The sequence below is a fragment of the Macrobrachium nipponense genome, chromosome 2 (assembly GCF_015104395.2).
Source record: "Macrobrachium nipponense isolate FS-2020 chromosome 2, ASM1510439v2, whole genome shotgun sequence".
NCBI classification, from domain to species: domain Eukaryota; kingdom Metazoa; phylum Arthropoda; class Malacostraca; order Decapoda; family Palaemonidae; genus Macrobrachium; species Macrobrachium nipponense.
In genome coordinates this window covers 93,849,190-93,876,793 of record NC_087201.1, presented here as the reverse complement: position 1 = coordinate 93,876,793, position 27,604 = coordinate 93,849,190, and the positions used below count along the sequence as shown (strand labels likewise).

Genomic DNA, 27,604 nt, shown 5'->3' with positions numbered 1-27,604 from the left:
TGATGAATGAGTGTCAAATTTTCCTTCGTGTTATACACAGTAGTATATTGATATTAGAGGGTAACAGAGAGAATTCTGGTTGATTCAGAGTATTTTTCATTTTAACATGTGTAGTTTTAATTTTAATTGATAATTAGTGTAAGCCGTAGCATGATACCATATCCTGTATACAGTATCCTCTATTGTAAGTATTCCTAAAATGTTTTAGATTTGCCAGTGTTTTTATGCTAAAAGTGCAGTGCTTTATTAAGTTCAAAGTGTTTTAGTGTTGGTTTGAGTGCAAATTTTTCTCTGTGGTAGTATATTTTTCTTGGGAGCTCATAAGCATCCTTGAGTCACAACAGTCTAAACAATAAATTTGATATCTAAATGGCAGTTGCTTAAGATAAGATTTATTCACTTGTACTATTATATGCTGCTTGAAACTTTGTATCTACATTTAGAGGTAACTTGTCTACAGAAGAATATTCTTCATTTTTATATTTCAAGTTTGTTAGGAATTTATGATGAACCTGTGACATTTGACATTTACAGATCTATTATTACGTGGTATATGGATATAAGTACATATATTGAAAACAAAATTTATTTTTTCTTTACAAACCCATTATGTACTCTGGTTCATCAAAAGTGAATCTCAGGCACATCAGTTCATGTGTAGAAAAAGATGATCAGGTGTTCAGGTAGGTTGATATCCACCTCAAGGGCCCCTTAGGGATTTTTTTAGCTAATGAATCATTTTGTGTGCAGTCTGATTCAGCTGCAACAGACCCAGAGTAGTTAACTAATGTATTTGGTTGTCTGGAAATTATATTTTTTCCCACCACAAACATATTACTTTAACATACTCTGAATAGGAATTGAGACAGGAGCTATGCTATAAACAACTGGGAGTTGAATTGGACCTGAGGAGAAAGAGGGGCTCATAGGTAAAGATGCATAAAGAAGTCCAAGGGTCTAGGTTGTTAATGTAATGGGTTCTTGATGAAACAAATCGAAACTTGCATAAAAGTGACTTGTATTTAAGTACATTCTAAGTTTATGATAATAAAGATTAAGAAAAATGATAGAGTCATGATATTTATTATTTTTAATGAAGTAATCATTATTCTTAAGTCAATTTTATTCCTTGTGTACTTAGGCTGATACATCGGATGCTTATAAGGGACCCTGGAAAGCGTTCTACTCTAGAAGATATTGCTCAAGATCCATGGCTTCAAGATGGGGGAACTGTAGATGTAGCAGAAGTTCTTCCTCTTGTTTCACGACAACATCTAACTGAAGAAGATCATGCCCATATTATTCACAAAATGGTATCTGGGAACATAGCATCCATGGAAGAAATTTTAGAGTTAGTATTTTTTTTGCATTCCTTTTTAAGTAGATATCAGTTTTAGTACTGGAAAGCATGTGAACTACATTTTAACGACCAGTTTTGTATACACAATAATAAGGTATATTGAAATTATATTTTTTGTAAAGAAAGTTTTACTTGAAGATAGACTTAGGTTTATATATTTTGAAAGCCCCGAAATATTATATGTTAGAAGAGAAGGGGTTATTACTTTTTATAAGAATATGGATGTATGGGTAAAATCACCCCAGATGACTTGGGTATGTAATTGAGATTGCTATTCCTGAAGTCTTCTGTTCATTTTGCATAGATCTCTGTTCCATGTAGCATAATTATACTCTTTGTAACCAGCACTTTCTAGATCTTCCTCTCTTCCTTTCTCCCAGTATTTCCAAATCACAAATTTTCACCAGCCTTTTGTCCTCCTTTTTATCTTCATAAGTAAACATCGAAATACAGATTTCCAGATTTTCATTAGCTTTGATCTCTAGTCCATATTTCTCACACTCATTTCTTTTTGTACCAGCCATCAAGAAAGGTACTTGTACTGATTTTTGTGATTGATAAAGTGTTTTACAAGCAGTGGAAGCATTTACCTCAACTAATCCATCTATATTAAAACTAGATTCAATGTAGAGAAATACAAAATCTTGTTGGGTTTTTCTCCTGTTCATGGAACTGGAAATGAAGTAGATAAGTTAACAAAGCAAGGGCAGATGAATTTCTTCCTTGTATAAGGAAAGATTTTACTCTTATGTGGTCATGTTTAGCAATCATCAACAGTTTTGAGAATCTACAATCCTGTATAAAATGTATGGGATGAGTATGGATATTATTAGGATGGCAGGTACAGCTTTACCATGAATCTTGGAGAGATTTTGTATATGATGTCAACATCATTCTTAAATATTTATCTGAAGCTGAAATCTGCTAAAAAAATCAGCATCTTATTTTTTATTTGTTCTTCACTCTTTTCAATTGATTAGGGGTAATACATATATTATTAATAAGTGATATCAGCATTGGTGACCCATCTATCACATTACCAGAGAATCTTCAATTGTTCAGTCAATCATGTTCTATCTTATATATCTTTTAAACACACCTTACCATTATCCTTTTAATATTCTCTCCAATACCTATACATACTAGTCAACCACTTTCATTCTTTCACCTTCCATATTAAGATCCATATCTCCATCTTCCTATTTTCTGTTTACTCTCATACCGTCCAGTGCAAGAAATTTAAGCACTTTTGCATATTATTTAAAAATATTGATTCTTCAGTAATATTGTAGTAATAAATATTCCAGTTGGTTTGCTGATACAAGATGTACACAATATTAGAAACACTTAAGGAAGCAATAAATAAGATAACATTATTTGTAGGTAGGTAGTGAGAAGAATAGAGGTGCTAGTTAGTAGAATGATTATTGAAATCAAAAGATATTGTAAAATATTCTTATTTTTTCAATTGAAAAATATTCTTGTTTTTTCATCTATATGTTATCGCTTCTTGAATGACTGGTATAGCTTTTAATTTAGAAGAGCATAATTGATTTTGTGAAATGCTTTGCTCTTTGAAAGTCTCCCTCATGTTTTAGACAACCCCCCTCCTGATAGTCCACCTCGGAATTGGGAGGTTTATTTGGGCTAAGGAAAAATTGAGCATTGGTGGTGCAGTAGTTTTTGTAGTAAGTCATGTCCAATCATACTTTCATGGCCAGTTCAATATACTCAGACTAAGATTAGACCTCTTTTATTTAGTATTTATCTTTGTTCCTCTATCTTGTCTTGATCTCCAACTAATGGGCTATTGATGACATATACGTACAAGGAAAATTATTAGATTTTGACTACATGATGGTTTTGATGGAGGGTGGCATTGGATGGCATGCCTTTCCATCCACAGAAGTGGATTTCCTGATTTGGTCAAGAATTGGGAAACCCTTAAAGCACTGAGGATTAGGTGTATTAGCTGACTGGCCCAGCGCTGCTTGGGATAACCGAATGACAACTGATAAATTAGCTCTCTCTCTCTCTCTCTCTCTCTCTCTCTCTCTCTCTCTCTCTCTCTCTCTCTCTCTCTCTCTCTCTCTCTCTCTCTCTCTCTCTCTCTCTCTCTTAAACTCCACACTCTTTGATGTCATTGGTGTTTACCCTATAGTTCTCTCTCTCTCTTCTTAAAGTCCACCCTCTTTGATGTCATTGATGTTTACCCTATAGTGTTCTTTTCCAAAAGATAAGTCATATTTATACAGAAATTATGTATAATAAATTTGTAATGTAACTAAGTCTGCGGGCATAACCAGCTGCATTTCACGGGCAGAACCAGCTCCGTTCAGGGAGTCCCTTCTCACCCCCACCCCCTTTGGAGGTGTGGGTGGTAGGATGAAACCCTATTATAAATCATCTTAGGAGTCCCCACTATAACCCTGCCAAGTTTCATGCCCATTGGACCAGCTGTTTCGCCATGATTGAATGACAGACAGACTGACAGACAGACATAACGCCAATTATATAGTAATATAAGTAGACTGTATATCTAGACTACAAGTACTAGGTTATAAGTCAGAGATACAGTTCAACATCCAATTCCTTTTTAAAAACTTAAAATTTGTTTATAATGAAGGACTGAATATCTCTGTATTAGCACTCATAGGTCATTACTAAATATATTTCTGCATATCGGAAGCAGAAAACTAGGCATAAAAAAAACATTGAAAATAAAAGCGATTCTTTCACAGAGAAGTATGTAGTTTGAACAAAGTGTGTTCCCATGAATAACTGTCCTTTAGAGCTAATCATCTTGAAGAATGAGTAAATTTGGGGATCAGATTTCTTCCCAGAAATAGAGCTGCTTCCCTTTTATGACTACATGTGAGGTCTGAACTTTTATTCTTGTGTATTATTTGTCCAGAAGTTATGTCAGTGCTCCAGAGTATTGTAAACAACACACAGTTGTATACATAAGACTCAGAGGACCATGTATACAGAGAATGCAGGACAGCACTTCAACTGAACATGTTATGTGAATATCCAGACTTCAGTTGACAGCAGTGTCAAGTTTTGGAATTGAATCAGTTAAGGAAACTTGTTAGATATTTATCATTTACAATTAACTGGTTATTATATTTTTAGACTGCAAGTTAGGAGATAAAATTTTAATTTCGTGATTAAAGACAACCCTTCCACCCAGCCCAGTGAGAGTTGAGTATTTCTAACTCAGATCTTGTTAAACTACCAAATAATTGAGACAGAGTCCACGGGCTTACCACCATGAAACAGAGGTAACTGGAGAAAAAATACAAATCGGGACATCCTTTTTACAGGTGTGCTGGTATTCAACTGTTCATAAATTTATTTAAATCCACCATAGTTTCGTAGTCATGGCTGATTTTCAGCCACCACTCCCTTAAACTGGAGTGTGTGCTACATGTTTTGCTTAGTACAAAATATTGTTTATTACAGTAAATTGTAATAACCTAATAAAGAAAAGTACAATCAGAATTGACTCACCTTTTTCTCATGCTTACTAGATAACAACAGCAAAGTGGCAGTTCATTAGCTCATTTGCCATGAAACCTTGTGACACAGCTAACTGTCAGGCTGCTTAACTTTAGAAACTGGTATTTCAAAACAACTTATATAACTTCAAACAACCATTTCAAAAATTTTTCAAATAATTTCTTTGAAAATATTATACAAAGTAGGTCTTACACTGTGAAATTGATGAAATGGAATATGTATATAAATATTTTTCAACATTTGAACTTTTGCATGTTTTTGCTAAAGGCCAAAATAAAATGAAAAATTTATATTTTGCAAACCCGAGAGTTTACATTGATTTCTTGATATTTGTGTGGTGAAGTCCTACACAAGGCCCTAGCTCCATATTAATTTCATTCATGTAAAAGAATCAATATAGGAGGACTAGGCATTAGAATTTTTCCTTAGCTGAAATGGGTAAAGAACCAAATGGTATTAGAATTGGTTTGGGCATCTAAGATTTATGTTATGTAATTACTAACGTTTTCATGGTATAAATGTCATAGCCAAATCTAAATAAGAAAAAGTTTTTCATCCTAAACCAACTGTCCCCCATGGGTAGAATTAATTTACAAACTTGTTTCTGATCTGTTCTTTAATTTTTCTTTTCAGTGCCCTTGACAAGAATGAATATAATTATATAACAGCTACATATTTTTTGTTGGCGGAAAGAAAACTCCGTGCTCATAGACTTCAGCAGGCAGATCTTGCCAAAAATTCTGTCAGCAGTCCTGTTATGTCCATAAGGTATGAAAATGTCTTTATAGTTCTGTTGTCAGAGGTTACTGCGTGCAATGTGCCTTATTATTTTATGTTGCTAAAGAATCTTTGCAATTTCCAGTCACCTTCAGTTGCATTGCTTTTTGCCAGTTTTTATCCATTCCTTGTGGTCTCTTCCTACTAGCTGTCCAACTGTTTAAACTTTGCCTTATTCAAATTTAGAAATGAAGCAAGGTGTTAAGTAATTTGAATCATTGATAGTAATAAGCACCTAATCTAGTTATTAAATTAGATCTTTAACTACGAATGAATTAGGGGATGAAAATAAGGAAGGTAAAGAAAGAAGAAGAATTGAAAATAGTGGGCAGTGAGGGAACTCTACTGTCACTAAAGGATGCATCATTTTACAAGGAGTAATTCAAAAGAGCCCTCAGTGTTCAAGCTCTGGAAATTTGTAGCTATATTATGACTGATAATTATAATAGCTGGATGAAGTTGTTTGCTAGATTCTATAAAAAAAATTTTTTACCTTATACATGGCTAGACTGTTCATGTGTAGTGTTTAATATATTTCAATGGATTTTTAGTAATACAGTGGTACCTCGACATACGAAAGGCTCAACTTCCGAAAAACTCGAGATACGAAAGCCAATACGAAAAATTTAACGGCTCTACATACGAAAAGTTTTCAAGATACGAAAGGTTTCTGAAAGTCCGAGATTCGCCCGGATAACAATTTTGAAAATCGCGCCGCGCGCCGCCATCTTAGTACTAGTAGACTCACCACCATCCTCCTGCTCTCCCATTGGTTCCTGATGCTAGTCGCGGCCATGAAATCCTTCTCTCCTATTGGCCAGCGTCCCTCCCATCATGCATCTACTATGTACACGTGGTGGCGTGGCTCGGTCACTCGGTACCAGCATTGTTATAGTACGCACGCGATATTCGTTTTCGGGATCGTCAATGTGTACGTATTTAAAAAAAAAAAAGTGACCAAGATCTCTCACATGGGATAAGTGATCAAGGTCTCTCTCATGGGATAACTGGAAACTTTGCAAGGTTGGTAGAATCTCCACTCCCTGCTGAACAGAGGGTGTAGACCAATCATTTACAACATGCATACCAGTATGTATACGTATAATCAAGGCACTTCAGTTTATGTTGAAGGTCAGCAGCCGAACATTCAGTACCCAAATCAGTTGCAGAGAGAGCATTTGGTTGAACAGGGTTTTGATGGACACCAGGGCCAACAGAGTCATGAGGTGCAAAAAAAGAACCAAGTGATAAAAAACAAAAAGTTGAAATTCTGTAAAAAAAAAAAACAAAAAAAAAAAAAAAAAAAAAAAAAAAAAAGTAAAAAAAAGTTGAAAATCAAAAAGAGAGAGAAAAAAAAAACGGCAGAAATTAAAGCCGCTTTCATAAAGTGCAATCATTTGTAGAAGACACCCCCGAAAAGGCTCACACAGGAACATTGTGAAAAGTAGGCAGAAGCAATCTTCCTTGGATAGTTACGTATGTAGTACGTACGTATATATTTTTTAAAGTGTACATACGTACATATGTACAAAAGAAAAAAAAAACAGCAGAAATTAAAGCCTCTTTTATTTCATAAAGGGTGCAATCCATTTGTAGAAGAACCCCCCAAACCCCCCGAAAAGGCTCACACAGGAACATTGTGAAAAAGTAGGCAAAGAAAGCCAATCTTCCTTGGATAGTTTTACATATGTACGTTAGCCTCACTCGAAAGGAAAGCTTCCAACATTTTAACGTACAGTTTATTTTCCTTGTACCTATGTTACACTAATATACCACTTTTAGTACAGTATATTTCTTGTTACCATGTACACTAATATACACTTTATTTACAGGTTATATTTTGCATTTTTATTCTTAATTTAGGTATTGAATGGTCCAAATTGTTGTAGTATTTCATTGTTTATAGGTCAATTTAGCTTTATTATGAAATTTACTGGGGTGTTTTTGGAGGGCTTGGAACGGATTAGCCATTTTACATGTAAAATGTGGTCCAAGATACGAAAACCTCATGATACGAAGGGCGCCTCGGAACGGATTAATTTCATATCTCGAGGTACTACTGTAGTATAATCATTGTCATTCTTATTTTGGGGTATTTACAATCTTAATTCCTATATTTACTATTGTCAGTGTCACTGTATTGCAAAATTCTTAAAAGGTGAATGTTTTCATTTATGAACTCTATGCAACAATTGCTGATTTGCTCTTTATGCAGCATTTGATGTTACTTCTTTCAGATATCTTTGTACCGTACTTATTCAGTAAATTTAAACCATTTTTCAAAATTTTCCAGACAATCTGGGGGCAGTTTAGATGAAAGCACAATTCAGACATCAAATGACACTTCAAAATTTATTCAGGATTCTCAAGTTTCCAAAGATGACATGGTCAATGGAGTCCTTCACAACAAATTATCTGAAGTAAGGTTCTTTGGTTTTGTCGTTATCTATTGCCATTATGATTTTGGTACTGTATCTTGAAAGTTGATAATAACCAGTAATTCAGTGTATTTTACATTTACCCTGTTGAGCATATCTTATATCAGCCCTAAGGACAGCTCTTACATCTTTGGTAAGGTTTTATATGTTAAAATAAGTATCCACCTGCATCCTTAGAAATAAATATTATTTAATAACGAAGAACTCTAATTATGCTGCATTTTAGTCCATTTTTCAGTCTGTAAAGGAATTAATTTTAATAGTACAGCTGTAGATACATCAGATTTTATAAGGATTTGCATATCAGGTATTTTGCAGCATGGACTGAAAACACCCATTGCAAGAGGTTGGTAAATGAAGGAAAAAATGGCGTTCAGATTTTGAGAAAAGATTAAATTGTAAAAGTATTCAATTGCTTATTATAAAACCCAATAACTAAAGTGATAATGGCCGAATATTTCGTGACATGATTTAATAAGTATTTGAGGAGACAGTTAATCGTATATGCAAATCAGAATTTTTCTGTAAATAAAGTTTTGTATGACTAGATATTGCATATACTTCAGAGCACGTTGTAAATGTAATCTTAGATAAGATGAATGATAACACATATTTGTTGAGTTGTGATGTTCCATTACATGGCTGACTTGGTTTTTAACAACCTAGTCTTTGTCCTTAAATTTATGTCATCTCTTGTGAGCTTTGTGTGGTAAGAATGAACATATCAACTCATTACGTTACATGGGGCTTCCAATATTTTTTAATATCTTTTGTAGAGCAAATATTGTTTTGTACATTTGGCAGTCCAGTATGTTGCAGTTTGTACAAGTTTTGCAGGTCTGGAGTTCAAAAAGGAATTACATAATGTGTTATTGTTTAATTAACTCATATCTTTATGTTGAAACTTTCCCTTTACTTGTTTTAAGTCCTGAGAAATATTTTAAAAGCATACGTTAAACTGCAGCTGCTGCTTTCTCATAGTATCAATGCTACTTTGTTACCAGAAAAAATGCAGTGATATGCTTATTGAAATTGGTTTCATTGCAATTCAGAGCATTGCAGTTTTTGTAAAGTATGTTGATTTTAACTTTATTTCCAGTGGTTTAAATTTTTTACTGCAATAGTGTTACTTCTTGTAGTTAATCCTGCTTTTCCTATTTTCTCCCCCACTTCCTGTGTAAAGGTTAGCTGAGTTTATGACTATAGATTTCACTAGCTTAGTGAACTTAGTTTTTGCATGCTGTATACAGAATTGGATTTTGGTCATGCAGTGTACAGTATAAAGCTTTCAGACAAGTTTATACTTTTTTGTTTGTGGGAAATTAAGAAAATTTGGATAAAAATAATTTCCAAAAGGAAGTTGACTTCCAGTGCCATCAGTATTATACCAAAATTAAAGATTTTCTCCAAAATCCTGTCACCCATGTGTAAGGGACATTTTTGATGATTTAAGACTTTGGAATACAGTTTATTTGGTGCAAGAACTGAAATAGAGTATGCTAATTGAAATATATCAAGCTTGTTCTTATTCTGTACTCCTAGACTTTGATATGAGGAGGTACTTTCATCCTGATGTAGACATTGCTTGTTTGATTCATTCTTGAAGATTTTACAATGAACATTTTAAGTTACACAGTTTTTATTAAATATTTATATTCAGAGACTTTACATAACTAAAGAACTACTGTTGGATTTGGTATTTTAATGCAGATTGGAGGACTAATGAAGAATAAGAAGTGTTTTGGAAAATCATATGTCCGCCATCGTATCACCAATGGAGAAACTCGGTTTTCTTATAGAAACGGGAAATGAAGTATGATACTGAATTGCTTATGCATTTAAAAGAGTAACCCAAAACCTACCGAGAGTAATATAACGTGAATGCATTGATAACATTACTTCAAAAGATTAATTCTGTAAATAACCTAAGGATATAAACATCTTTGTAGCTGGAAATTTATATTAAGAATTGTTAAAAAGATTTTATGAGAGTCTTGCCCTACCCGGAAAAGATGTCTTTCTTTTAATCGTTTCAAAAGTTTTTAGCAGTTCAATTTAATAATACCAGTCTTTCACAGAGTTTCACATGATATCGCCAATTACTAAACTACTTACATGCTAATTCATAGCAGATGCTCCTCAGTTAACTAGGCATCAAGGCACGGGGCAGTCCTAGAGAGATGCACATATCCTTAGGTACAGTGCCTTGCTAATCCATCCCATGCAGTTTTAATTTTATTAAAGGCTTTCTTTCGTGTGTGTGTGTGTGTGTGTATGTGTGATGTACTGAACATTTTTATTTTGTTCTATTGTTATTACTTTCCATCTTATTCTTTTTAATAATTTTTTCACTCTCATGCTCATGGAAGTACTTTATTTATTGATATGACTATTATCTTGCAGACCTATTTTTGCCTATCTAGGCATTCGTAGGAAGTCGTTTTAATCATCTTTTTATATAGTATATGTATTTTTGCCTAAGAAGTGCTTCCAATATTAGGCCTAATAATTATCACATCTAAACTTACTAATCTTACTTGCTGACCAAATAGTGTTTGATAGTGCTTGTAATCTGGAAGTCTTTTGTCTAGCCTGCTTTTTTAATTTGTATCTCACCCTGTGAGCAGTTAGTACTTCTTGACAAAACCATTTTTATTGCATATGATATGGAAATACAGATTCGGTTGCTTTTGAAAAACTGGTGTATGAAAGAGAATTCAAATTCTTTTCAGAGATGTAAATGCCTTACAAAGCTTTCAGTCTCAATTGAAACTGTGTATATATTAGATGAATTGTAATAGTTTATTACAGTTCAATCTTTAACATAGTTGTTGGCGTTCGTCCTAACTATTTGTTAAGGTATGAAATCTTTGCTGATGAAAAGTATTGCATTACATTGTTTTTTTTTTGCAGACATAATCCATATGTTAAATAATGTATAGCATTATAGTAGTATGGCTAAAACTACATATTGGTAGTAATAAAAACTACCAGTACCTCTTGAATTAGAACTGAATGAAATACAGTTGTTTAGCAAAATATTTTTACTCTTAAATATGTTTGACAACAGGTTCCATGTTGTAGCAACATGTAATGTCAGCTCCCAAGCATTGCAATAGCTCCCTGGTATTGATTTGGGTTTGTTTGGTAGGAGTGTGCATGTATGAGTGTTGCATTAGCTTTTCTGAGTAGCAAATACAGGCTCACACATGAGGTACTTTATGAACTTTTATAAATACAGGAGATGAGTTAACGTAAAATATATTTTGTACCATTTTGTTATCTTATGTAATTTGAAGTTTGCTGAAACACTGTTGCTGGTATAAGTAGCAAGTTTATTTTATTTGTTTGTTATCCATTCATAATTGTCGCAAATTTTTTTCATGTACTGTACATATGATGTTAATATCATTTTCTTACCCATTTTCATACATTCAGTATCATTATTTCCCCTGTTTATTGTAGAAAAGGTGTATGTTGTCTTATTGCTTGGGTACCCTACAATATTAAAGAAGCAGTCTTATTTTGGCCGTGACTTGAACTAGAGATTTAACCACAGTAGTTGGTAGTGGCCAAAAATCTTGGGTGGAGGACATGGAGAGGGAATTATGTATTTGGATTGACCAACAAAGGTTGGAATATGTACTACTACTGTTAACACTTCCTTTTAGTGGAAAAGTTTACACTCATATGTTTTATATTAGAAGGAAACCTAATTTAGAAGTCTTTTCCACCAGCTCATAGATTTAAATTCAGATCTTTGTAACAAAACATTGATTAAGGAAGATCAGAGGTGGTGCAGTTTTAGAGACAAAAAAAATAGAATTTTTCATTGATATCATGATGTCAAATTCCATTCTTTGATGAAACACCTTTGACTAGGAAGATTTCTCGAAAATTCACTAAGCACAAGTTATTCCCATTAAGATGTCCCAAAGACTGTGTAATGCTTCCGCTAAGAAAGGAAGGAAGAAACTGGGTGATTTTTTGTAAGGTTAAATATGCGCATTGATTACTGTAAGGAATAGGAATCTGATGTATAACAAATAGTTATTGCCAGATTGTTCATACGCGAACAAACCTTCGGTCTTAACAATAGAATCATTTTCAAGCACCTAGCTGGATTTGGTTAAAAATGAAGCGATGAAAAAGCAAGTTAATCCTGTGACATCTGGCAACACATGCGTATATCAGGTGAAAACTGGTCAAAGACCACGCATATATCAGGGGAAAACTGGTCAAAGACCACGCACCCACGCTACTGAGTTCAGTCTTTTTCGTAACGGCATGGGTAAGAGTTGCGCTTGTCCTCTCTCGGCCTTTTACCTGTTTGTTTGCCCGTTTTCACTATTTTGATTGTCTGTGTATGTGTGCTTGTGTTAATATGGCTTTCTCTGCTTCTTCTCGGCCTCGCTAACTCAAGGTTTCCTGTGTTCTCGTTTCCTGGCTTCTTCAGCTACAGACCCACACTCCACATGCAGTAGGTATCGTGCAAATGTTTGTACCATAGCGAATCCCTGCCCATAATGTCATGCGTGGCCTAGAGCGCAGTGGAAGTTATTTTATAGTAAGAGGGAGCATCGTAGAGTTTTGACCCTTCCTTCATGGGAAGGGTTTTCATCGCCTCCCCGATGCTTCGTCTTCTTCCGCAGTCACACCCCATGCTGCTAGAATTGTTGTGCCCATGTCGTTGGAAGTGTGTGTTGGGAGGCCCTCAGGCTGATTTAATGTGTAATGTCATCCCCTCTTCCTCGGTAGGTAATTTGCTTCCTGCAACGGGGGAGGCTATATCATCAGTTTCCTGCGAGGGAGGAGGCTGTCATCAGTTTCTTATATTTCAGGTTCGGAGGCGTCCAAAATGGTGGCACTCTGGGCTTGGGCTATGGGGTTCACCCTCCTTGGAGGGTTTGCTGACGCATTTCATAGATGACAGCCTCCCCCCTCAGGCCCCCCCAGCTCTCTCTCCTTCCCCTGGCCTTCTCTGCGTTGGTGCCCAAAGTCAGCCATTTTGTATCGCTCTACAGTGATGCCTGCCTCTAGCTTGGGTCAGGAGGAGGTTGTTAAGTCTCTCTCAACACTGCTGGTGACGTCACTCCCAGTTCCATCTCTCCCAGTTCCATCGGTGATGTCACTTCCATTGATGACATCACTCCCAGTTCCCTCAGTGTTGTCTCTCCCTGCTATGTCGGCGTCGTCAGTTGGGGCTTTTCTGTGCTGCCTTGCTCCTCTGTGTCATCATCGTTTGCTCCTGTGATGTCATCGCTGCCATCCAAGACATATCCTCTCCCTTCCGTGCTGTCTGTGTCTTCTCTTGTGGATCTGTCTGAGGCTTTATGTCAGGTGGTTCTTAAGAGATTAGACTCTGTTTTGGAAGATAGGTTTGCTGCCTTGTCTGCTGAGAAGGCTTTGAGCATGTGTGTTGCATCACCTCCCATTCTGCTAAGAGGATGTGTAAGGAATCAGTGCTGTCATCCTCTCCTCCAACACCCCCATCTCCGCCGCGTCGGCATATCAAGCATTGGAGGGTTATGGACTTTGCCTTTTCTTCGTCGACAAATGAGGAGCGCCACGTCTGTGTTCCCGAGAATGTTAGTGTTTCGTCCTCTGTGCAATCTGCTGTGGTTGCATCGTCCTCTTCTTCAAGACACGAGTGTGTTGCAACCTCACACGTATGTGCGCATGTTGCTGATTCTTCTGCTTCTTCTGCACCAGGGCCTAATCGTTGTCGTAAGGATCTTAGGGCGCCTGTGAAAAAATTGAAAGTTATGAATGCGTAAGTAGTGCAGCTGGAGTGTTCGCCTCCCCCTCCCATTGATGCTGTTCGGGGTTTGACCCCAAGGAAGTCTCATTCTACCTCAAGAGTTCGAGATGCTTCTCCGACACACGTACATGCGTACACTCCACACGGGTGCATACATGGACATGTACGTTTGTCATCTATAGCGAGTGTTCGTAGTGGTGTTCCTAGTACTATTCTGGTTGGTTCATCGCAGGAGTTGGCACGTGGCCCCAGTCCAGCTTCAAGTTGTTTGGCTGCTGGGTCTACAGTTGATTTGCACAAGGAAGTGTGTTGGATGAGCCTGCATCTTCTTCTCGTCGTTGGTCTCCATTGCCGGAGCAGGAGGAAGGAGACATGCAAGAGTTTTTGTCTTCCTTTACCGAAGTTGTTGATCTCATTCGTTGGTTCAACAATTTGGAGAATAGGACTCAGGCTCGGCTGTCTTTTACTCCTACTTGCTTGGAAGCCTTGCTGGGGGCTACGCAAGATCCTAAGCTGTTGTTTCAGCTTCCCTTATCGGGGCATGTCCAGTCGGTCTTGCAAAAGGTGAACGCTTCTGTGTCAGATCAGGACGGGTCTCTTTGGTCAAGGGGTTCTTCCAAGTTGCTTCTTCCACCACTCATGAGGCATAGGAAGTATTATGCTGTGAACTATGTCTGGTGTTGACTCCAGGGGCGGCTTTGGAGCAGGTGAGGTTGGTGGCGCCGTCCTTGTCTCCGCAGGATGCCTCAGCTTTGGAGTCTACGGCAGCCTCCATGTTCTAGGTAGTGTCATGGTTGGACTTGTGGTCGATGGACATTGCGAAGATTGCGTCTGATAGGTCCCCAGAAGGATTGGTGAGTGCTTCTTCTCTTGCCAGTTTTTTTGCAGTCTGGGAGCAAGGCGTTCTTGTATCTCGCACATCTTAGTGTCAATATGTGGGCTAATCATCTTCTGATCAGAGGGGACACGACATTGTCCAGGATGGCAAGATCAGTTGAATCTGAGTCCTTCTTGGCGCTAAGGAATGGGGATCTTTTAGAATCTCAGTTCCTGTTTCCTCGGACTGAGCTGGAAAACGCGATAGACTGACAGCGAGCTGACATGAAGGACAGGTTGGTGCACCAAGCTGTGTCCAAGATGGAGTGTCATTCTCGGAGATGTCCCGCCCCACTTCCTCCTCCTCCTGTTCAGCAGCAAGTGCAGAGATCATCACCTGGTAAGCTGTCTAGGAGTTTGGTTTTGGTGAGGCCCTCCCATTCGTCTCAGCCTGAATCAGAGAACCAACGTCCCTTTCGGTCCCGCTCTTACAGGTCAAGAAGGGGCTCCAGGGGTAGAAATAAGGCGGATCGTCGATAGGTTGGGTGCCTCTCCCTCTCCTTTGCCATGGGTGGGGGGTACCTGGTGGGCCAGTGAGTCAAGTGGCAGAGTTATGGGGCAGAGAAGTGGGTAGTAGATGTCCTGCGGGTGGAGTATCTACTACCATTTGACTTCTCTCCCCCACTTGCAGACAAACCTCTGTTCAGGTGAGTGTATCCCCCAGATTCTCCAAAGTTCTTAGCTCTCTGGGAGGAAGTGCAGAAAATGCTGGGCAAAGGTGCAGTAGAGGAAGTGGTGCATCTGTCTCCAGGGTTGTACAGTCACATCTTCTCGGTGCCCAAGGCATCAGGGGGATGGAGACCTGTGATCGACTTATCCACTTTGTGAATCATTTCCTCAGGAAGACGAGGTTCAAGATGGAGACCCCATGATCAGTGCTGGCAGCTGTAAGGGAAAACGACTTCATATTGTTGATAGATCTAAAGGACATGTACTTCCAGATCCCTATTCATCTGTCGTCCAGGAAGTTCCTTCGCTTCTCTCTCGGAGACAAGGTCTTCGAGTTCAAAGTCCTGTGCTTTGGGTTGACCACGGCCCCTCAGGTGTTCACAAGAGTCTTCTCTCTCAGTGCAGGATGATAGGTTTGCCTCCTTTTCCATTCCATCACTGGATGACTTTGTGGGCGGTGATTTTCAAGAGCATTTCTTGTGTCCTGTCAGGGCTCTACGTTGCTATCTTAAGAGGACACGACATCTTAGGCCAGGTTGTCATAGGCTTGTTGTTAGCACGGATGTCCCTTCTACTCTGATATGCACTGAATGGCGGTCGAATGTGTCGACGTCTGTAGAGAAGCAGATAGTTTTTGAGTTAGGTTGCTATGCCTACAGGAATAACAACAACAACCATGCGCTTCCTGTTGAGTGCGGGCGTCACATTCAAGGTGCTCAGGGGCATACGAAGAAAGAGGTGTCAAAGAATACAAACTCTTTTTGGATACATGAAGCTATCAGACAGGCATATTTGACTCTTGATGATTCCGCCACCATGTCTGTGCTGGCTAGAGCACATGACGTCAGGGGTATTGGTCCCTCTCTGGCTTTCAAGAAGAATTTGGCTGTTCATAGAGTTTTGAGCACTGATATTTGGTTACACCAGTCCACGTTCACCTCTTTCTATCTTAAGGATGTTGCCCTCAGATCTATGGACACTTTTTCCTTAGGTCCTGTGGTGGCTGCCCAACAGATCGTGTAAATCATTATTGACCTTAACTGGGCACGTTTGTATCTTACTTAGGATGATTGTGTAGAAGAGAGAATGAGTGAGCTGGCTGGGCTCTTTCTTTCTCATGTTCCTTTCCTTCTTCCTATGGGCGGGTTGAGGAATAGACACGTCATTTGCTGGACTGGTCTGATACAGGTGAATAAGGTAAGTCATACTGATAGTTTGGTTGTTTTGTGTTCAAATAGTCAAACCCTCTAGTCAGTAGCATATACTCTGCTCTCTAGCAAGAGGGAGTGAGGAGTAATAATGAACCCTGGTGCATTGGTTTGTTATTGAACAGTCAGAGATTCTCTTTAGTTCCCTGCTGCAATGAATCTTCCCATATATCATTGTTCGTAACCCAGTGGCTGAGTTGTTGGATATCAGTTTATCTAGCTTCTCACGGGTATCAGTCCCTCTCCTGTAGATATTTCTTTTGGAGTTGGACTGGTGGTTAGCCCCTTAGCTGGTTTAGGATGTCTGTACCTCCCACCAAGTATAAGTCTATCCTATTGTTAAGACCAATTTGTATTTTTCATAGCTACAAACCTGGGGTCTTAACATTTTACTGCCCACCTCTAGCAGCCCCTCTGTCTTCTTATGACATCCTGGGTTGGCAAAGATTGAATGCAGTATCGTGGATGCGCGGTCTTAGATCAGTTTTCACCCGATATATGCACAGGTTGCCAGATCTCACAAGATTCCTTGCTTTCATCTCCGATTTTTAACCGGATCCAGCTAGGCGCTAGAAAATTATCCTATTGTTAAGACCTCAGGTTTGTAGCTATGAAAAATACAAATTGTCTTAGAAAATTTGTCATTTTTTAGACTCAACTTAAGTGATGTAGTAACTCCTGTTACTATTCATTTTTTTGTGTGTGCTCCCTGGTGATGAAATGAAATTGTGGTTTAACATTTGTTGTAATATGACACTTACTACTTGATGACAGTTGCTATAAGACCTTGACTTATTAACAAATAGTGAATGTGCACTTGATAGTAGTCAGTTGCTTGATGGTGGACTCAGAACTTATGAATGATATATGGTGAATGACTCCTGTGTATCGCATGATAATACATTACTATTTGACTTCAGGCAGACATCTTATTACTTTAACCTCTGCAGATTATGTTGCCTGTCAGCAGTTGAAGAAAGATTGGTGTCTGCTCCTGCTGCAATAGTTGTTCAAATTGTGCTGACTTTGCTTCCACATTTTCCTATATATTCAACAAATTCTATTTATCACTGGCTCCAATGAAAATGTCTAGCTGTTTGTGGCTGTGAATGCTTAAAAATAAGGTGCAGTATAGAGCTGGGCTCTTAAAACCAATAGAAACATGAGATCATGTTTGCATTTAAGTGTTTTATTTTTTTTCTCCAGATGATTTCCCAGATTTTGTTGTGACTATTAACATGGATCGAAACAAAAACTTCTCCCAGCTTTCTTCTGAAGATGGAAAAAGAAACCCACAAGATTACTGAGTATAACTCGATTACTTATAAGTATTTACATAGTATTGTACTTTACATTCGACTACTTTTAGGCCCTATCTGTGGCCCTTTCTCAAGAGATATGTAGGTGGTCAGACTGGGTTAAGAACCAGCAGTCTTCTGGAACTTCTTGTTGAGCTGTCATTTATGTGATGGCTGTCCTGGTTTCCATTCTCTTGAGAGTTGTTAATCCCCTCTTGTTGTTCTGATATCCTAAGCTGATGGTGGATGGGATAAATCCTTGTGATAAGTGAGTGGTCACCAACAGTCTGTTTGGCGGAAAACTAATCTCCAGGTCAGAAGGGTCAATCTTAGCGTCTTTTGATATTAACCCTCTTATGCCGACTGGACATATTTTATGTTTTGTTTACAATCGTTATGCAGGCGCGCAAGCGCGAATTTCTTTCTTGCTGCACTAAAAAGTATCTGTGACACATCTTGGAAATTATTTCGTCACTTTGACATAATTTTTGTACCATTGTAAATTAGCCGTTACATGAAGTATTATATATGAAAATGTGCGCATTTTTATGTAAAATACAACAATAAAATACTCATGATTGTATCTTTTATAAGGTTTGAGATTTTTTCATATAAATAACGATAATTGCCAAAATTTCAACCTTCGGTCAACTTTGACTCTACCGAAATGGTCGAAAAACGCAATTGTAAGCTAAAACTCTTATATTTTAGTAATATTCAATCATTTCCCTTAATTTTGCAACTAATTGGAAGTCTCTAGCACAATATTTCGATTTATGGTGAATTTATGAAAAAACTTTTTCCTTACGTCCGCGCGGTAACTCTTCCGAAAAAATCTTACATGCGATTGTGTAATGTTTTTACCATTTTAAAATTAGCCGTTATATAAAGTTTTATATATGGAAATGTGCGCAATTTCATGCACAATACAACTAAAAACAACCCATGGTTGTAGCTCTTATCAGTTTTGAGATATTTTCATATAAATAACGATAATTGCCAAAATTTCAATCTTCGGTCAACTTTGACTCTACCGAAATGGTCGAAAAACACAATTGTAAGCTAAAACGCTTATATTCTAGTAATATTCAAGCATTTACCTTCATTTTGCAACAAATTGGAAGTCTCTAGCACAATATTTCGATTTATGGTGAATTTATGAAAAAAATAACATTTTCTTTACGTCCGCGTGGTAACTCTTCCGAAAAAATCATACGTGCGATTGTGGTAATGTTTGGACCATTTTAAATTAGCTGATTACAATAAAGTTTTAATATATGAAAATGTGCGCAATTTCATGTAGAATACAACAAAAAATAATTGAAGGTTGCAGCTTTTCTCATTTTTGAAATATTTGCATATAAATCACGATAAATAGAAAAAAACCACGTTCGGTCAAATTTGACTCTACCGAAATGGTCGAAAAACGCAATTGTAAGCTAAAACTCTTACAGTCTAATAATATTCAGTCATTTATCTTCATCTAGAAACAAATTCGAAGTCTCTAGCAAAATATTTAGATTTATGGTGAATTTAAAAAAAAATCTTTCTTCCTTCTGCGAGCGGATTCTCCGCCACAAATCTCTGAAATGCGTTATACCATTCTCGGAATATTTGCTCCGTTTCATATTAAGCATTTCATAGAGTTTTATATATGAAAATGTGCGCAATTTTGTGTAGAATAAGACTAAAAATATTTGAAGGTTGTAGCTTTTCTTATTTCCGAAATAATTACGTATAAAAAATATATATATAAAAAAATTCGACATTCGGTCAACTTTAACTCGTCAGATATGGTCGAAAACTGCAATTGTAAGCTAATCTTACAGTATAGTAATATTCAATCATTTGTCTTCATTTTGAAAGAATTGGAAGTCTCTAGGACAATATTTAGATTTATGGTGAATTTTTGAAAAAATATTTGTTTACGTCCGCGCGTTACGAATTCATGCATTATTTTGTGATAATATTTTCTGTGTGTTGCTTTTATTGTTTTACAATGTGTTATATACCAAAATGATCGCAATTTAGTGTACATTACAACGAAAAAAAGGTAACTTGTTACCTTTAACCGTTTTGCGCACAGCGTGATTTGAATACAATTATATATGAAATTTCGTTTTTGCGCTATCATATATCGCATTATTTATATATGATAATAATTTTTTTCATTTCTGATGGTTGCATACTAAACTTCAGCCAATGACAAAAAAAGGAGCCAAAAATGAACTCTTAATCTTGAAAACTAAGCGCGCTGTGATTTTTTGAAAAAAATATTTTTTCCGCTTCCGCGCTCACTCTGAAACACCTCCGGCACACGGGAGACAATTTTTTTTTTACCGCTTCGGCGTAAGAGGGTTAAAGCTCGGCTTATAGGATCTTCTGAGGTGAAACCTTTGTTTCCTTCTATCACTTTAATCTCTGTGATGAGTTCTTCCACTACCCTTCTATGACTGATGTTATTGCTTTTGTAAATAAGCCTACTGTTTTTAAAATCCATCCTTTGGTTCTTTTCCCAACAATGCCCAGCTATAGCACTCCCCTGTGAGTTAAGCTGTGCTGCCCTTTTGTGTTCTTGGAGTCTAGTTCTTATTTCTCTACCTGTTTCCCTCATATATTTGTCTCCACAAATGCTGCAGTGCCATCAGGTAGGGGAATAAGGACTAGAATCCAAGAACGCAGACGGGCATCACAGCTTAACTCTCAGGGGAGTGCTATAGCTGGGCATTGTTGGGAAAAGGACCATAGGATGGATTTTAAAAACAGTAGGCTTATATACAAAAGCAATAACATCAGTCATAGGAGGGTAGTGGAAGAACTCATCACAGAGATTAAAGCAATAGAAGGAAACAAATGTTTCACCTCAGAAGATCCTATAAGCCGAGCTTTAATATCAAAAGTAGCGAAGAATGACTCTTCTGACCTGGAGATTAGGTTCTACCAAACAGACTGTTGGTGACCACTCACTTATCACAAGGATTAATCCCATTCACCATCAGCTTAGGATATCAGAACAACAAGAGGGGATTAACAACTCTCAAGAGAATGGAAACCAGGACAGCCATCACATAAATGACAGCTCAACAAGAAGTTCCAGAAGACTGCTGGTTCTTAACCAGTCTGACCACCTACACATCTCTTGAGAAAGGGCCACAGATATGGCTTGAAAGTACTTGAGTGTTGAGTAAAATACTACTATGTAAATACTTTTAAGTAAATAATTTATACTCAGTAATCTTGTGGGTTTCCTTTTTTCAATTAATGTAGATTTTGGCTTATGAAATATTTAATTCAAATTGAATTCCATTGGTCAGCAGCTGCATTGTATGGAACTTTTTATGTTATTAAATGAGTGCAAACTTTTGTTGTGGAATTTCCTTTGGACTGACCCAACAAAATATCCCAAGGCAGGACCAATGATCAGTGTTTGGCCAAATCAAAAATTGTATTCAAGACTGAGAGCATCTGCCTGTAATGTCTGCCAAAACAAATTATGAAATGAGCTATTGATTAAGTGTTGGAGCACGAGGAAGAAGGCTCATTAAAAACAGCAACCCCAACTAGCAAGGAGGTTCGAAATTGTAGTGTAAGGCGGTTGAGGTATCTTAAATTTTTTTTGGCCAAACTGGATTCTTGTCACAACAGATCTTTAAACTGGTTAACCAGAACAATTTGAAGAGGCTGTTTATGCTCCTCCAATAAGTTAGTTTTCTAGCAGTAATGGCTGTAACTGATTGGAAGTAGTGTTACTTTCCATTCCTCTGTGGGCTGTTCCACTGGACTGCCTATTTGCTGAAGGATTACATGGGTAGCCTGGATGTATTATTTGGTATCATATTACTTCTAGATGTCTTTAGTTTTCAGCTGGCAACTAGCTTTAGGGACAATGTTAGTCAGATTAGTTCCAGATACTGAAAATGAGATAAAAAAACAAGTCTAACAGAACTTTGTACATGATTGTATGTACTAATATATGGAATTTTAAAGCATCTTGTTTTCTTTTGGGTCAGGTTCTTCATTGAAAGTTCTTATTTTCAAAGCATATTTGAATGTGTCAGAATTTTGTGCCCTCAAAGGGTAATATCTATCTCTTACCATTTTCTTAATCTGTCCATCCAACATTCTGGTTCTGTGTGATGGAAAAGTAGTATATCATCACATCATCATCATATAAATCAACATCATCATATCATCATCATCTCATCATCATCAATCATCATCTCAGCATCCATCATCATCATCATCAATCCATCGTCATCATCATCATCATCATCATCATCATCATCATCATCATCATCTCACCAAAATGATTTATCCTTAAATTAGAGGTGCCTATTGGAAGGCAAGGCGCACTGTAGGAGGTACCATTCATATAGGAGAAAAATGTAAGTCAACCTCTCACTTGTAGCAGTGTTGGTTATTTTAAACTTAATTGAAAACATTACATAATTTATATTGTTATATCACGTAAAAATTTACTTGTATGGTTTAGTTGATACTATACTAACCTTTTCTTCTTCCCAGGTATCAGAATTTCCTGGTAGCCTAATCTGTCCATGATGAGAATATTCCCTCATCCTGGGGTTTCTTTATCCTTTGATTTCTGGAACTGTATAATTGAAACAAAGACTACTGATCTTTGAGCCAATCTCTCTTTTTCTCTTGATTATTTATGTGTTACAGTGTGGCCTTGCTGTATTCTCAGTAGGCACTGTTAGGTGACTTCTTATTTGGAATATGTATTATAAATATTGAGTAGTTTATCCAGACTGCCAGGCTAATTTATTTAGAACAGTGTTCTTGCCTAGGTGGTGTAACATCTCTTAGGCTCCTGCTTTCCTCATTTGCTCTGTAAAATTCAGTATATTTCTCAGATTGATTTTTAGTCATCCATCTCTCAGGAAGCAGTTATTTAATTTTTTGTAGGTGAAGACCAATTTCCCTTCCATATTGTTTTTTTGCATTCTATCAGACTTAGGCCACACAAGGACATTAAGATGGTGGCCCTGTAGATGATTTTAATAGAACTACCATGTTGCAAACAATCATTATGTTCCCAGTGCTTTATGCTAGAGAAGAGAGATGACAGAGTTAGGAAAGAGAATCTACATGAAGTTGAAGGAAATTGTACAAATATCACCCAGTGAAAAGTTTCAGGAGCAAGTTTTTTGAATTGCATGATAAGTGTATTTTAAAAACATAGGAAAGATATTTATATGTATATTGGTGTTCCTTAAACCACAGAGAATATGTTTTCACTAGTTTTTGTGTGAACATTAGTGTGAGTCACATATTTCAAGAATGAATGATCAGATTTTAGTGGAATAGTATAGGTCAAAACATTTTTGGATTAACTCTCAGATACTGATGGAAGTACAGTACATATAGTTATTTGTCTATATGGAAACCGTCTTGTTTTTTTATTGTTCCAGTCTTTAAATGGTTGCAAAATAAGATTAGAATCAGCAAGACCACACCTTAGATTCAGTAGCAAAATTTCAACTACTGTAGTTGTCTCTTGTCAGCAAAGTCAAATGGAAGTTTTGTCTTCTCTCAACATTTAGGATTTCTTGCAGATCCTGGTAATTAACTATTCCTGTTGGATAAAAATGTATTCAAAGGAGTTCATATTGGCAGGGGTATGCTGTCCACTGAAGACTTTAATTTTTTCATGATATCTACATCCATGATTCTCTCAGCCCTGCATATATGACTAAGTTGCATTCCACCATTCAGTTATAAAGGGAAACATTGTACGTATCATATACTACTGAGTTGTACTACAGTTATTTATAATCCACTCGTACCATCAGCTGACATTAATGTTTTTTCCGTAAATACAATTGAATGCCATCTTTTACATGTAGTATATTAAAGAAAACAGATTTGCACAGCAATTAGATTAAGGATATTCAAAAATCATGAATGGTATTTGATCCTTAGTAATACTTGCCCAACTAAGGCCTCACCATGCTTGTGTACACCACATTTGGGAGACATTTTCAAGACTCAGTACAATGGACACTTTACTACAGTTCACGCAGTTACTTTTATTTAGCAACTAAAAAATCCTATTGCACTTGTTCAGATCTCATTTAAGCCATGCAGCACACAGCCTTTCAAAGTTATCACAGGTATCTCACTCTGACATTCAGAAGAGATGAAAGTTTGCAGGTTATCATCACTTTGATTACCTGGACATTATCCAAGTGGCATAAGCACAAATCATGTGATTCAGTATTATTCCTAGCTATACTATACCATTGCCTCAGATGCATCTTAAACACTTGTTTATCAACAGCCTTTCATAAAAATGTAAATGAGTTGGTGGGTTTTATGTTTATTGGCATATCTTGCTATTTCTTAAGAGATTTTTACTGTCATCTCCCAGTAGATGATTTGAATAGCACTACCATGTTGCTAACAATCATTATGTTCCCAGTGCTTTATGGTAGAGAAGAGAGATGACAGTCAGGAAATGTTGTGTAGGTGCAAATGTTGAGTAAGTGTATTATATTTTTTGTATCTTTAGCTTTATTTTTATTATTTAATATTATGAGTATCATGATTATGTGTTCATATTTACATAACATATATCACACTCACAGAGAAAAAATTAAATGTAGATTGTAATTGGTGTCAACTTTACTACTACCCAAGTCTCTGAAGATGGCTTTGTTAGCAATAAAATTGCACTGGTTAGGATCTAGAACTGCTTCATTCCTTCCCTGGGGTGATTGATATATAAAAATCACATGTAAGAGTGATTATAAACAAACAACCTGCCATACTTCAGAGATTTTTTTTTTCAAAATCTAATGCTACATTTGCAGTAATATTGCTGTTGAGGGGCTTATTTTTAAAAATTTTCATCACTAAGTCTGACTCCATTATGTATATGAGATGATGAATCTGATTAAGCAGAAGAATGTATATTTAATTTAGGTGAGATAACGTACAGGTAAAGTTGCACATACTTCTCTGGAATATGTACTGCATGTCGTTATTTTATTACTGATTCACTGAATAGTGGTGATGTGACTGCGTATGTTAACCCTTATTGGATGGGGATGATCATGTGAGGTGTAGTTATAGCTGTAGAGTGCTGAGAGGACTACCTCTGGTGAGAATCAATATTTTGCACTACATGTACAGTTTGAACAAGTTTTGCTGGAAAAATGTTCAAATAACTTCAGTGGGCCTTAAATGACTTATGGCAACTCTTACAGTAAAGTACCCCAGTACAGGATAGAGGGAAGTCAGTGTGACTTGAGATTTCATGGACATCTTTTTATATACAGTATTTGCTCATAGACATACCCAAGGATTGCTGTTGGATTAATTCCTATCTCTTTATGATAGTATGTCAGCTATAATTGTAATTTTGCAAACTAAAGTAACAAAGAAATACTATTGGGAAAAACATGTATACCTCACTAAAGGGTACTGCATCTCTCCTGCTCAGTATATCTTGTAAATATTTTACTATAAATATACCCAGAATTTTCTACTGATTTTAGTTCTTATCTGTTATGATATTGTGTGAGCTGTAATTATAACTTTACAAAATAGAATAAAAAAATATTATTAGGAAAAAAACAGTTTTAACTTGGTAAAATTCGGATATTTTTGAGTGTCTTGGAAAAGAGGCACCTCACAGGGTTGAAAATATTCACTGTCAACTTTTCCTGCAAGGTAGAGAAAGTGATTTAGATTCTTTTTTATACCATGTGCATTTGCAAATCTTCCTATTTCCATTGATGCGTTTTTTTTTTAAATTGGCTAACCTTGAAGTTTGCCTGGTCTAGGGGTGCCTGTATATATATATATATATATATATATATATATATATATATATATATATATATATATATATATATATATATATATATATATATATATATATGTGTGTGTGTGTGTGTGTGTGTTGTATATATATATATATATATATATATATATATATATATATATATATATATATATATATATATATATATACACACACACACATTATAATAATATAATATATATTAGCCAGGCCTTTGAGGATTAATGAAATTAAAAACATTTTCTTTAATACACAATTTGTGAATGCTGGCTAATTTTGAAGTTCTAAATAATGTGTTGGATGAATATACTGTACGTATATATGTTTATCAGTACCAACAGGAATATTTTTAGTCATAATTATAGATTATAAAGTAGCTAAGTGTAGGTGTGTGCTTTTTACATGCTATTACTGACCTGAAATTTAAAAGTTAGAATTCCATAGTTGCAGTTAGTCTGTAAATGTGAAACCTTATGTCATCAGTTGAGGATTAGTTAATGTCTTGGTAGTTTGCAGTTAAAGTAGAATATTATTTTGTTAAACATTTAGTGTTTTTATTACATTTAGTTAATCCTATGTATAACATGAAGTATTACAGTTAAGTAGTACTGCTTCTCCCAGTGTTATACTAGTTTTACTTTAAGTTGGATATTGGATGCTAGCCTTTTCACGTAAAATCCTTCTCATCCAGACATAAATAACTTTTTTAAAATACCAATAAAATGTGATAATTATATAGAGACTTGTTATTCATTATATATATATATATATATATATATATATATATATATATATATATATATATATATATATAATATTGTACATGTTAAAATTAAAGTCACATTTTTACTGTTCAGTCGAGGCCACATGTGATAAATAAGGTTTGAATTAGTTTTGGGACAGATTAACCCTTAAACGCCGACTGGACGTATTTTACGTCGACATTTTTTGTCTCTCGGGTGCCGACTGGACGTATTTTACGTCGACATACAAAAGTTTTTTTTAAAATTCGCGGAAAAATATTTTTAGGCCTACCAGCCGAAAACTCTTGAATCGCGCGCCTTGGGGGATGCTGGGAGTTCACGGATCAAGGTGTTGTTTTGTTTACAATCGTTATGCAGGCACGCAAGTGCGAATTTCTTTCTTGCCGCACTAAAAAGTATCTGTGACACATCTCTGAAATTATTTTCGTCACTTTGACATAATTTTTTTACCATTTTAAATTAGCCATTACATGGAGTATTATATATGAAAATGTGCGCATTATGTAGAATACAACAATAAAATACTCATGATTGTAGCTTTTATCAGTTTTGAGATATTCTCATATAAATAACGATGTGCCAAAATTTCAACCTTCGGTCAACTTTGACTCTACCGAAATGGTCGAAAAACGCAATTGTAAGCTAAAACTCTTAAATTTAGGTAATATTCAATCATTTACCTTAATTTTGCAACTAATTGGAAGTCTCTAGCACAATATTTCGATTTATGGTGAATTTATGAAAAAACTTTTTCCTTACGTCCGCGCGGTAACTCTTCCGAAAAAAATCATACATGCGATTGTGGTAATGTTTGCACCATTTTAAATTAGCTGTTACATAAAGTTTTATATATGAAAATGTGCGCAATTTCATGCCAAATACAACTAAAAACAACCCATGGTTGTAGCTTTTATCAATTTTGAAATATTTTCATATAAAAAATGTTAAGTGACAAATTTTCAACCTTCGGTCAACTTTGACTCTACCGAAATGGTCAAAAAACGCAATTGTAAGCTAAAACGCTTATATTCTAGTAATATTCAAGCATTTACCTTCATTTTGCAACAAATTGGAAGTCTCTAGCACAAATATTTCGATTTATG

General features: G+C 36.2%; 1 protein-coding gene across 9 annotated transcripts in view; it reads left to right on the top strand.

Annotated features, from left to right (window-relative positions):
- The window catches only part of LOC135220794 (SNF-related serine/threonine-protein kinase-like), a 493,239-nt gene that overhangs the window by 413,053 nt on the left and 52,582 nt on the right, over positions 1-27,604 (top strand). For all 9 annotated transcript variants that reach the window (XM_064258293.1, XM_064258292.1, XM_064258297.1 and 6 more), the window contains 3 exons: positions 1,142-1,351; positions 5,516-5,650; positions 7,953-8,079. In XM_064258293.1, the coding sequence (XP_064114363.1) occupies positions 1,142-1,351; positions 5,516-5,650; positions 7,953-8,079 (472 nt within the window). The remainder of the gene's footprint in view (positions 1-1,141; positions 1,352-5,515; positions 5,651-7,952; positions 8,080-27,604) is intronic.